Consider the following 12,347-nt stretch of genomic DNA (forward strand, 5'->3'; position numbering starts at 1 on the left):
TCGACCCTAAAAGCCTTTTGCTTATGTTTTATTGTACCTATTCATGTGCTGAATATAAATAACACTCTCTTATAACCCTTTCTCATGTTAACAAGCTGTCCTTGTTGGTTCATTCACAAAAAGTACCTTGACCTCATCAATTTGCTCTTGTTCTCATGAAACCAGGCTTGTGTTATCCTGGAGACAGCTCTATTCATTCTCACAATGAAAATAAAAAAAAAAGAAACCAAATGTCTCGTCAGTTATCTCCCTCCCGCTCTATGGCTGTACTTAAGTTTAAATTTTTTTGCACTGGATGTCGCAGACGATTTTGCAAATTCGTCGCTTGTAAAACACTTTCTCTTAAAGCTACGTACATGGTGGTGCAACCGAAAATTGAACAAAAATTGGATTTTTTCCCCCTCATTTGAGGCATATCTCTTATGGGATATAGATCAGATGATTTAAAATGGTGTGAGCAACACTAAAACAAATGTTGTCTATCCTGATATTGACCACTTTTGTGCGTCCAAACTTTATTGGTAAGAGCGCAGTCACACCTCTCTCCAAGTTATAGTCAGGTGTAGACTCATCATATCTTTGCTCTGATGGAGCTGACAACATGGCCTTCTCACTATGGGCAGACTGTAAACCATGTGAAAGTGGAGCTTGGGAAGTGCCATGCTGGCACATCACGGGACAGACCGGAGGGCTATCCAGAGAGGGGTGATTCTGTTTGCGTTTCATGTACCTATGTGGAGCATTTCAGGGTGGAGATCAGTTTTCACTGATATTAGATACAGGTCTGTTTATAAAAAGAAAAACAACAGCAGAATCAGTCAGGGCCATGTCGGAATCAAGCGTTAAATCTTGAAATGTGAACAAAGCATTGGATAACCCCTATTTACATTTAAGTACTGATTCCTTTAGTGAATACAAATCCATTCCTCATGTTATCGGCAACAAAAAATTGAACACGACCAACCTCATTTTTCAAAAGAGAAAGAGAGAAAGGGGGAGAAATCATAAAGGGAAGGTCCCGACCTCCTATTACGAGTGTGTGTCCAACAGAGAGACTGTGGAGAGGAGAGAGAGGACACTGTGTGCTGCCAACACAGGCTAATCAACGCCTGAATCAGTTTCTCTCAGCCTTTTCTGTCTCAGCCTCAAAGCTCTTCCAAATAAAGTCTACGACTGAGCGCGGGCTTAGCTTCATGTATGTGACACACCACCTCATTTCTAGGACTGATCCTGTCACAGAATTCATGACCGAAATCCAGCGGAGAGACGTGTATTCTGACCGCGTCCCTTCGGCTAGAACATGGACGTGCGCGCGCTGTGTGAGGTGATGATGAAGAACTTTGGCTGTGGACTCGTGGTTCTAATATGTGTGTGTGTGTGTGTCTTTTTCAGGTTACCTAGGTTACACGAGTGGCTTCTCTCTCAGCTGCATGGTGTTTTTCCTCTTAGCGGTACGTCTGTGACCCTATTTTTTTTTTTCCACTATTAAATGAATTGAATTCAATTGAGTGGGTATCAGACCAACACCAGGAACTCTGAATCATTTCTTCATGCAAATCGAACTACCAAAAACTTTCAAATGATTCATTTTTTTTTCCTTCTCTGCATAATATGCTGACAAAGTGAACGTGACGGTTCAATCTCGATTTTGAGCGAGTTCTCCGCCAGCCGCCCACGTTCTGTCTCCTCCTTTCGTTATCTTCCTTTCCTTCTTCATGCATCCATGAGACGCTTGTGTGTATATGTCGGTGTGAGAGTGTGTGTGTGTATGTGTGTGTGTATGTGTGTATGTGTTTCCATCCTGCAGTTTTAGACTGCATTCATGCACCTCACTGACCTAGTTTTTTGGCCGCACTCTCTAATCCGAACACAGTGCTCTCTCTCTCACAGTCGTTCTCTGTGTCGCTGCGTGTTTGCGTGCTGGATTTGTGCGAGCTTTCCCCAGCGGGCTCTGGTTCAAGCTTCTCTCTTCTCTCCTCTCTCTTCCCCCTTTGCAGGTCATCTATAAGAAATTCCAGGTGCCTTGTCCTTTTGTGGACTTTGCCCTCAACAGGACGGCTGTGCTGAACACCAGTGCCGTGGCTGACCCCGGAGGAGCTGACCACGTCCACGAAGATGACCCCTCCTGCACACCACGCATGTTCAACCTCAATTCACAGGTTAGATGGAGTTTTGACCTTCAGTTAACAAACTGAGGTTGTTATGAACCATACCATGTGGCGTGAATGTACACAAGCGCTCCAGCTGGCAAACATCATTTTTAATGACAATGCTGAGTAGCTCCTGAAAAGATGTGGGTAAAAATGTTCAAAGTTGTGCAGATATCTGGCCATGGGCTGCCTGCAGGATAACGTAAGACAGGCATTCAAAAACACTCAGTGTTTTGGAATCTCATTCACTTTGGTTTGAAGGTTTGTTGCTAACTGTTTTTTGCCAAATTTGGGAAAACAGCAGGGTTTGAGAAAGTGCTGGCATTTGTTTGCCTCAGAGTTCACTGAGTACAGCTTAATAGCTGAGAAGTTCAGTGTAGGCCTGTTAAGATGCATTGTCTGGGTAACAGGACCAAGGTTTTTATAGCGTATGACCTACATACACACCTATGTCCTGTTGACTCATATACTGTTTTGTACAGATAGATTTTTATACTGTTTTTTCGCTTGTTTGGACTTCAAGTCTGTGTGGGCGTTGTTGTACATTACCAGGTCTGTATTGCCATGACGATAAGATGTGTGAAAGTTTAAAGCCCAAGTTGGCAAGACTGTACTCCCAAATCAAGCCAATAGGATTCGCATGTTTAAGCAGGCTACGGCTGGTCTTCTTCCACATTCAAGTTAATCACTGGGAAACAATTAGCTTTCTGTAACATGTTTCAGCCTTCTAATGAGCCATAAAATGGTGGGTTGGTAGTAAGACGTCTATGGTTGGCGCCTTCGTATCCATGGTGACATACTGTTCTCTGGCGCTTTCAGACGGCCTATACCATTCCCATCCTGGCGTTCGCCTTTGTGTGCCACCCCGAGGTCCTGCCCATCTACACGGAGCTACGCAAGTAGGTAGTTCATTCTTAAAGTGGCATGCCCCCTGATGCCCGCGGCTGGTGGAGCCAGAGATGACTCACACCGTGGGGATGGAAGCCATTACGCTTTAGCTCGACTGTTATTCATTTTCCTCACTCTCATATACCCCATGCTCACACTGTAATTTTTCAGCTGGTATGAGGTGACCACTCAAGATGTTTAAATGTTTAATGCAGTGCCATCCTTTAGAGAAAAGCTGTTGTTAGGACCAGAAAATGATTTGGAATGATAGAAAATGGGGGTTGATTGGGCAAAACTATCTCATATAACATATCAAGGACTTTTGTGTGTGTGTGTGTTTGTGTGTGTGTATTTGTGTGCAATGTGTGTGTGTGTGTGTGTGCACGTGTGGATGTGTGCACGTGTGGATGTGTGTGTGTGTATGTGCGTGTGTGTGCGTGTGTGTGTGTGTGTATGCGTGCATGTGTGTGTGTATTTGCATATGATCATCACATCCCAATATTCTCTGATTTCAGCCCCACCAAGAAAAAGATGCAGCATGTTGCCAACATCTCCATTGCAGTCATGTACATCATGTACTTCCTGGCTGCTCTCTTTGGATATCTGACCTTTTATGGTGAGGCCAATAGCCACAAAACATGTCATCTTTATTCATGCCTCTCTCTCTCTCTCTGTCTGTCTGTCTGTGTATCTGTCTGTCTCTCTCTCTCTCTCTCTGTTTCTCTGCATCCTTCATTGTGGACTAAGCTTCAGCTACACATCAGCACTAATAACTCATCACACTGATACTCTACCAAACCACATTGCCAGTTAACTGTTCAGATGTAGTATTTTATGCACAAGGTCCATGTTTGTTATTCTTGTGTTTTGTTTTCCACACCCCTTTGCCAGTGTTGAATGGCCACTCAGTTTGAAATTTAACGCGCTGATCAAAATATTTAGACAAAGTGCTCATTCAATTCTGCTGAGACGTGTTTCAGTGAGAGACCAGCTCAACACGTTCGTGATTTTAAGTTTTATTGAAATACTCCCTCTGGTGGCCATTCCTCTGTTAAGAGAATAAGCATCAAGGTATAATAGACTTCTGTCTCTCTACAATACAGAACTGATGAGCAAGCTGTAAAATGAACATTTTTACTTCATCCTGGTACATGCTCAGTCAACACTTTATGGTATAGTGCAAATTCATTTATCAGATTTCATTCATTCATATATGAATGAGACCTGACCCAAATATACCTGTGTCCTCTTTAACTCTAAACGTTTTTGCTGACATTCTTCTGTGTGTGTGTGTGTGTGTGTGTGTGTGTGTTTTCTCCGTAGTGAAAGTGGAGGCCGAGCTCTTACACACGTACAGTCGGATCGACCCTTACGACACCCTGATCCTGTGTGTGCGTGTGGCCGTGCTAACTGCTGTCACACTCACCGTGCCCATAGTGCTCTTCCCCGTGAGTCAGCTGTTCTCACTCTACAGCCCTCTCTCAGCAGCCCGTCTGCGCAGTCACCGCCTGCCCCCTGCCAGAATGACACACACACACAAATCAAACACGCCGTTTCTAAACTGCACAAGTTAGACCTCAGACCGCAGACCGATGTAGACGTCGTGGAGGGGGATTAATTAATACAGACAAAACTGGAAATCATTCATGGAGTGTGTGGTAAAAACAAACAAACAAACAAACAAACAAAAAGAAACGTGGATATGACTGTAAGAATAGAATGGAAAGACATGAATAGAATAGAATAGAATAGAATAGAATAGAATAGAATAGAATAGAATTGCTTTAACGGAATCACGTGGGGGGGAAAAAAGCCCCTGATTGCCGTTTGATGTTTGTTTTCAGGTGAGGAGAGCACTGCAGCAGATGCTTTTCCCTAACAAGACTTTCTATTGGCCGCGTCACATTGGCATTGCCGTCACGCTGCTCACTCTTATCAACCTGCTGGTCATCTTTGCTCCCAACATCCTGGGCATCTTTGGTGTCATTGGTGAGTCCCTCTGGCCTCTCAGCCTATCAGCATCACAAACTCACCGATGTCGAAACTCGATTGGTAAACGCTCTCTGCCAGCACAGAAAGAGACTTAACCTTAGCACCCTACTTGCCAATAGGCCGGTTTAACAGTCCCAGTGTTTTTACAGAATACCCGTGCATGTTAGAATATTTGGAGCGCTCACATTGTTATAATGAATTACAACAAAAACGGATGATTTCAAGATAAAATGTTACATAGTCCTTTTGAATGAACTAGAATTGTTGGCAGAGAAGTCTCACTCACAGGTTGAGTAAACTCAAAAAAAAAAAAAAAAAAAAATTACGCAATGGGTTGCTTTAAATTTTTATCTCAGTTACCGGGGTTTTATTTCTACAATGTATAAATCATACATTTTAAAATTGCAGGGCCATATGTATCCACATAATTATAACTCTCTACCACTGAAGTGATTAGATAAATTAGCACTTTACTAAGAACACATAATATGTAGAGTGTCCCTGTAACAGTGTGTTGAAATTGCATCTTTCAAAGGTCTAGTAGCTCTAAATGGTGTCCTTAGCTGCCATGGCAACAACCTGAAGGCCTTTGTGGCTTTGTGATCTTGGCCCTTTTTCATTTCAAAGCTCCCCTTTGATCTCCTATGCATTAAATCTTGAGCTTATACTCCGGTACAGTCACTTTTAATCACTTCAGGAATGTGCACTCAGGCCCTTAATGGGGGTCATGTGACTGTTATGCAACTGAACCCTCTTTTTTTCCTTTCTTTTTTGGCGTTAACACTGAATTATATGTCATTTAGCTTATTCTCCATTTTCATGTGAGTCTGTAGACTTCTCACACAGTTTACCATTGTTTTCATCTGCCACTGACCGCACCTCTGACAGCCACCTGACCAAGCCTGCCCTTGTTGACCACATGTTATATAATCAGATCTGAGAGTCTTGTGTGCAGTGGAGGTGCAGTGTAGGGATTGGAGCGAAGACCCATGAGTTACAGGACAGTTTGAACTAAGGGTCGTATAATGCCCACAGACCTTTAGCTCTGTAGAGATGTTTGTAATGACTATGTCTATCATTTCCCTGTGGTGTGTGTGTGTGTGTGTGTGTGTGTGTGTGTGTCTGGGGGTCTTTGTTTGTCCTCTCTCTGCCACAGGCGCCACATCGGCCCCCTGTCTCATCTTTATCTTCCCTGCTGTATTTTACATCCGTATCATACCCAAAGAGGACGAGCCCATGCGCTCCCCACCCAAAATTTTGGTGAGTTCCCAAGTCCTTCTCAGTAGGCGATTTGTAGGGGGATGAGGGGGGGGGATACCATCCCCCTTCTTAGCAAAATGACCAGAATGCATCCCCCTTGTTTACCGGCCATCCCCCCTGTGTGTTCTATAGGGTAGTGTCAGTGACCACTGGGCCATCTGCCCTGTTGGCCATTAGGCCATCCCCTCTGTTAAAAAATAACACATCACCTACTGCCTCTCAGTGAGACCTTTTGTTACCCCTTGATACTGGATGTAGTTTCTCTTGCACAAGCACTGTCCCATCTCCACCGATTTGAACTTGTAAAAAAAAAAGTGAGATTTGATGACACTTCATGTTTGATAGTTAAGGGAACAGCAAAGATACAGCTGTGGAGATGTATTTGAAGCTTTCGTGAGTAATGTCATGGCAACAAACCAACAACAACAACAACAAAAAATCAATTTATTTGAAAGTCTTACGCTAGATTTTGGAGCTAAGCATTTAGACATTGTCAAAACAAAAATTGAAAGCCAAAGTAAAGAACGAGTCTTTTTCTCTCTCAGGGCTCCAGCTCCCCTGGGTGAACTTTATCAGGGGTTAAGGCAGTTAAGATGCCAATCATTTTGCTTAATAACTGCTGAAAAATTGAAATGCTCAGACATTCATTTGAGTAAATTAAGATTATTTGTATTTTAATCTTCATGATTGAATGTAGCATCCTGAATTTGTAACTCATCTCTCTCTCTCTCTCTCTCTCTCTCTCTCTCTCTCTGACTTTCTATCTATCTCTCACAGGCTGCCTGTTTTGCAGGCCTTGGCTTCCTGTTTATGATAATGAGCTTGAGCTTTATCATCATTGATTGGACGACAGGGAGCAGCAAGTCCAGCAGTGGTCATTAAGCCCATTCCATCGCTGTTATGTTGTACTTTTAAACTTATACTTTAATTCCTGAAAAAAAAAAATCGATGGTTTAAGAGGATGCACAGTCTCTCAGTGGAAAGTTGCAGCATGGCCAGTATATCTCAACTCTGAACGCCAGATGTGAAGAATGTCAGGTTCTCTCTTCGGCCGTTTTGCTTTGACAGGTGCACCGCAGATGGCCTGTTTCAAAGGCAATGTCAGTGGGTCTAAAGCTGGAGTTTTCTGCAGAGACGGACTGTGCTTTCTCTATAATCATACTATCAAGCCGCCTTGCGGGCGCGTCTCTCCCCTTGCCATAACTTTTCATACAGTACAGTTTTATACGTCAGTTACTTTTTTTTCTTTGTCGGTATTTGACCTGTAGTCTAAACCTGCGACGGTAAACCAGGCAGTTATCTTCTTTGTAATTCGCAGTTATCCCGTGGTACTCTTGTCAGCTGTGACACATTATTACAGAGCATTACAATATCTCGTGCAATACCTTTAGGAAAAAAAAAAAAAAAGTTGCAGCACAACCTTTTGGATGGATGGAGTTGTTTCCGTGGCAACTCCACCTTCTGGTTCATTGTAGTGCCCCGCCCTGCTGCTGGCCTGGTGCCGGCATCCTCCCCTTCTTTTCAAACCCAAACACGGAAACAGAAGACGCATATGCAACTGTACATACAGCGAGTCAAAGACGACACTATTAGACAACTTTAAATATATATATATATACGGAGCTATATATTTTTCATCATTTCTATATCATAAAAACTGTTTGGTGTATAGATGTTGAGATCTGGTCAAAGCTATCAAGACTATTGTATTGTTTTAAGGTGTTCTGTGATGATCGTGCAGAGACACATCTGTGAAATTAGAGAGAATTGCTGTTTCTTTTTGTTTTTTGTTTTTTTAGGATGCCTTCAGTTTTCTAAGTAAAAAAAGAAAGAAAAGGCACAATGAAGTGGTGGTGGTAAGCACAGTTAAGGACTTGTCTTGGGTCAGTGTGATTATATTTGCTGTTAAGGGTTCTAATTTGAGCTTCGGAAAAGAAGAGCGTCTGTCCGTCCGGTTTAGGGCTCGAATGAACAGCTTTCTGTCGTAGTCTGTTGATGAGTTGTTTCTGAACACTCACTGAAAGTAGTCAGAGATAACCAAAAAAAAAAAAAAAAGAAGAAGAAGAAGAAGAGGAAGAGGAAGAAAACACCGTAAACTCAACAGGGTCCTCTCCTGAACTGGAGAATCAAGGTTGATGTATGTAAATATTGCACATCTCAGAAACGAGCGTGTTTCAGGTGAGCTTGGCTTTTGACAGGCATACTGTAGTGGCACGGTCTAGCAGGGGCAAGCGAAACGTTGCGTCTTCGACAACGTTTGCACGTCCTTCTACCATAAATGATCCGAGTTGTTCCTGTATGACCATGCTCAAAAAAACAAAACAAAACAAAAACAACAACAACAACAACAACAAAAAACAAAAGCAAGATGAAACTACACAGAAATTGTTGTTGTTGTGGGTGTAGTTGTCATTTCTGTACAGCTCTTGTACCAAGAGAAATTCTTGAGCGTGGCCAGCTGGTGATAACTTGGTGATTAGCTATAGCACTTTGAGCTGAAAAGCACAACATCCTCATATAGCCATTAATCAACTTACTTGGTGACAAACTGAGATATACAAAATAAAAAAAAAAATACTTATACATAAGTTAATATATTTTATGGACAGAAATATATGGGCATGGCCTTTGTACTACTAATTGTAAGTTGTTGAGAACTGTGTGTAATTCATGTGTGTTAAGTCCTGGATGAGTAATCAAATGTCTAACATGGTACATGAATGTCTAACTGAAGTAACAGAAATTTACAGTCCCTGTCTGATAATCCCAGTGTTCAGTAACCCATATTTGAGTGTGAACAGCACAGTGCGTGTGTCTGTGCGCGCGGAATGCGTGTGTGTGTTTGCATGTGCGTGTGTGTGCGTGCGTGCGTGCGTGTGTGAGAGAGACTGTGCGTGCGCATGCGTGTGCACATGACATTCACGTGTGCCTGTTCCTCCTCTCCAAATGGAGAGAATAGAATTCATTCAGTGGATGTACTGTAAGGATAGTGGGTGTTTATTTGGAAACAAACAGTAAATTGTGCGTATTTAAAAACGTGGTACTCGCATTAGTTTTGTGAACATTTCTATGAGTAGTTTGACCACTCGTTTAATCCAAACATGAATTTCTGTAAAACAGCATTCCATATCGTGGTGTTTTCTGGTCAGTGTTTGAAATGTCTCCAGTGCTGCTTTGGGGATTGTCAGGCATCATTGTTTAACACTATAAGAACATCATTGAAAAAACCCCCCAAAAAACACTTGAATTTGGTTAATTTAATTTGATACTTGGTGAACGTACAGATTCTGTACTTCAGTCACTTTTTCTGTGAGATTATGTGTGAATACATATATGATCTCTCCCTACAGCGCAAGAAGACTTAAGTATTTAGCAGTTAGTAATATTGACCGGGAAATATCAGTTTTACAATGCTGTGTGTGTGTGCGTGCGTGCGTGTGTGTCCGTGTATGTGCGTGTGCGTGCGTGTGTGTGTGTGTGTGTGTGTGTGCAGGCTTGTATCCAGAAGAAGAGAAGTGCCAGTGTACTAATCCAGTGTGTTTATCTAGTCTGCTAATCTTTGTGAGTGAAATGGTCAGTGGATCTATACTTTGATAGACAGTGAATGACTGTGTCTTTTTGTTGTTCATGCTGAATTTACAAAAACATACTCGTTATTAATAGATGGGAAAGCAATACAGTTTTTTTCCAATTTAGGGGAATCATTTTCTTGAAAAAGCCTCCTATTTTTGCCACTTTTTTATAATGAAGCAGTTTTTTTTCTGAAATGAGTTTAGTTTCAAGTGTAATTTTTATTAGCTCGCTATTAAAGAGCTTTGGCTTTATATTTTTTAAATAATGTCCTTCGGGTTTAATCTAAACACTGCATGCAAATACATGAAGGTATTCATGGAGTGGTATACCATATCCACAAAATATCAACTAGACCACTAGAGGGAGACATTTTGATAACTGGCCATTTTCCTTCAACATATTTGTGTCTGTCAACTTCTTCCTTTGACTTAATGAAAATTGTATGAGTGTTATAACAATTTTTATGAATTATTTACTTACATGGCAGCATTTATAAATAATGTATATAAATGTAAACCCTTTATATTATATATGCGCATTTAGTTTGTACATTGTAAATAGCCAGAGAAGGTTTAGTCTGGTAATTAAAATAAAATAATAAAAAAAACTATGTAATAATTTTTAAAAAGCCTTTGTTTTCTGTCCCTATTTTTCTTGTATATCAATATACTGAGTACATTTCTGGCAGTTGCTGTACTGTAAACAGTGTTGAAATAAAAAAGAAATAACACTTCCTGTTTGATTTGCATATTTTTTTTCCATAACTTTTTCCAGGACTTTAAAACATTTAATAATGTTGTGTCAAACAACAGTCACTTACACTCATAACCAACAAAACCCCCACTGACTTTGCCCAGTAAATTCACCTCAGTTATTATCAAAAGTGTGAAAAACCACGTCTGATTTTCTGAGTTGCTATATGATTAAACTGGGTCTGTGGGTGTGAGTTTTTACTCCATGAATCTTCTTCCTCCTCATTGCTATAAACAGTAGTGTCTCCTGCCCTCAGGCCCGCCGCTCTTTAAAGTAGAACACTGTTTGTGTGAAAACACGCTGCTTATGTCAAAACAACGCACGGCCCAGGCCGACGGGTTTTCACTCTCACACATCAGACGGGCACTTTCATTTTTATGAAGCTGTTCCATGTTGAGTCCATATGTCAGTTTTGTTTTTGTTTTGTTTTTTCCATTTTTAATCCATTATTTCAAAGCAATCTGGGCGTAATAGGTTTAAGTGAATTTTGTTCATTATTATTAAACAGTAGCACTGAGTCAGGCTCGTCATCATAAGATCTTGTTCAATGCAAATCTGTTAAAGGGTAAAAATCAGTGTTGTTGGATGTCAAGTTTCCATGTATTGTAGGGCATAACTCTTCTGGATCCAAATGAAGGTACTCACAAAACACTTTCATCCCTGGTGACAGCAAACAAAATTACGTGAATGAATGTGGACTATTCATAACAACCTCAGAAATATTTTCAAGTTATGTGTTTCAACAAAGGATATCAAAATCTGGATTTAGGTGGTTTACTTGCAAAGGTTTTCACAAAATTATACCCCCATATGTGAGAGAATCTGACAGAGTGGCACTTTGAAAATGTGCACTCTCATTTATGAAAAGTCATAACATTCCCGTTGTAGCGGTCGATACATTATTTATGCATATATTATTAAATAATTTCAGAATCAAAGGAGAGTGAGTTGGATAAGTAATAAGACACTGTGCATTCAGATCAATGCCATATCTTGATATCGGAAGCATCTCAGCAGTTAATTTAATTATCACGGATTCGGCCTTTGAAGACTGACCGTACGGGCCCTCGCGTTAACTGCGTAACGTTTGGTTCTGAATCTTCCCACACATCAGGGGTGAATTGTTCAGGAGTTTGACTACAACATTTGAGCTAACAATGGGACACACGGGGGCAGTAAACACCAAGTCACGCTGTAAACATTAGGTAATGCCTTGGGTCGCTGTATGTCATGGAGATGAAAAATCATTGTGAAGATTTACTGTAAACACACGACGCTATCTTTTGTCCTTTTTGTTCACAGAACACACCGTTAAATAAATGGGTCAATATTGACATAGTATTCGTGCAAGGTGCCACATTCAACATCAGTTGGTAATGACAATAACTCGTCGATAATGAAAAGCAAATATTTGTCACGACACGATATTTTTTTATACAGTGGCAAAATTAACGCTCAACTAACAGTTCTGAAAAGCCATTTGCTAAATCTGTGAATAATGAGTCATAAATTCACACAGTTTAATATTTCTCCAAAAGTCTACTTGCTATTTTCAAATTTGTCAACCCACCCCCCCCACCCCCCAAACACTTTAATCTGTTTTCAGTTAAACAGTGCAAATCATTTTAAAGGTCATTCAATTAAGTAAAATCACAGAGTCGCCACCTAACTTTTCCCAAAAGCGATATAGCATGGCTAGACAAGTCTTGGCGCGATTAGATTTTAAACTAC

The 12,347-nt window shown here is 41.0% G+C and overlaps 1 protein-coding gene across 2 annotated transcripts in view; it reads left to right on the plus strand.

Moving 5' to 3' along the window:
* The window catches only part of slc38a3a (solute carrier family 38 member 3a), a 30,130-nt gene extending 22,206 nt beyond the window's left edge, over positions 1 to 7,924 (plus strand). For both annotated transcript variants that reach the window (XM_030778652.1, XM_030778653.1), the window contains 8 exons: positions 1,393 to 1,451; positions 1,998 to 2,159; positions 2,970 to 3,049; positions 3,554 to 3,654; positions 4,362 to 4,486; positions 4,883 to 5,027; positions 6,187 to 6,290; positions 7,068 to 7,924. In XM_030778652.1, the coding sequence (XP_030634512.1) occupies positions 1,393 to 1,451; positions 1,998 to 2,159; positions 2,970 to 3,049; positions 3,554 to 3,654; positions 4,362 to 4,486; positions 4,883 to 5,027; positions 6,187 to 6,290; positions 7,068 to 7,172 (881 nt within the window). In that variant the 3' untranslated portion in view covers positions 7,173 to 7,924. The remainder of the gene's footprint in view (positions 1 to 1,392; positions 1,452 to 1,997; positions 2,160 to 2,969; positions 3,050 to 3,553; positions 3,655 to 4,361; positions 4,487 to 4,882; positions 5,028 to 6,186; positions 6,291 to 7,067) is intronic.
* The last annotated feature ends 4,423 nt before the right edge of the window (positions 7,925 to 12,347 follow it).

Source organism: Chanos chanos, chromosome 6 (assembly GCF_902362185.1).
Source record: "Chanos chanos chromosome 6, fChaCha1.1, whole genome shotgun sequence".
Taxonomy (NCBI): Eukaryota; Metazoa; Chordata; class Actinopteri; order Gonorynchiformes; family Chanidae; genus Chanos; species Chanos chanos.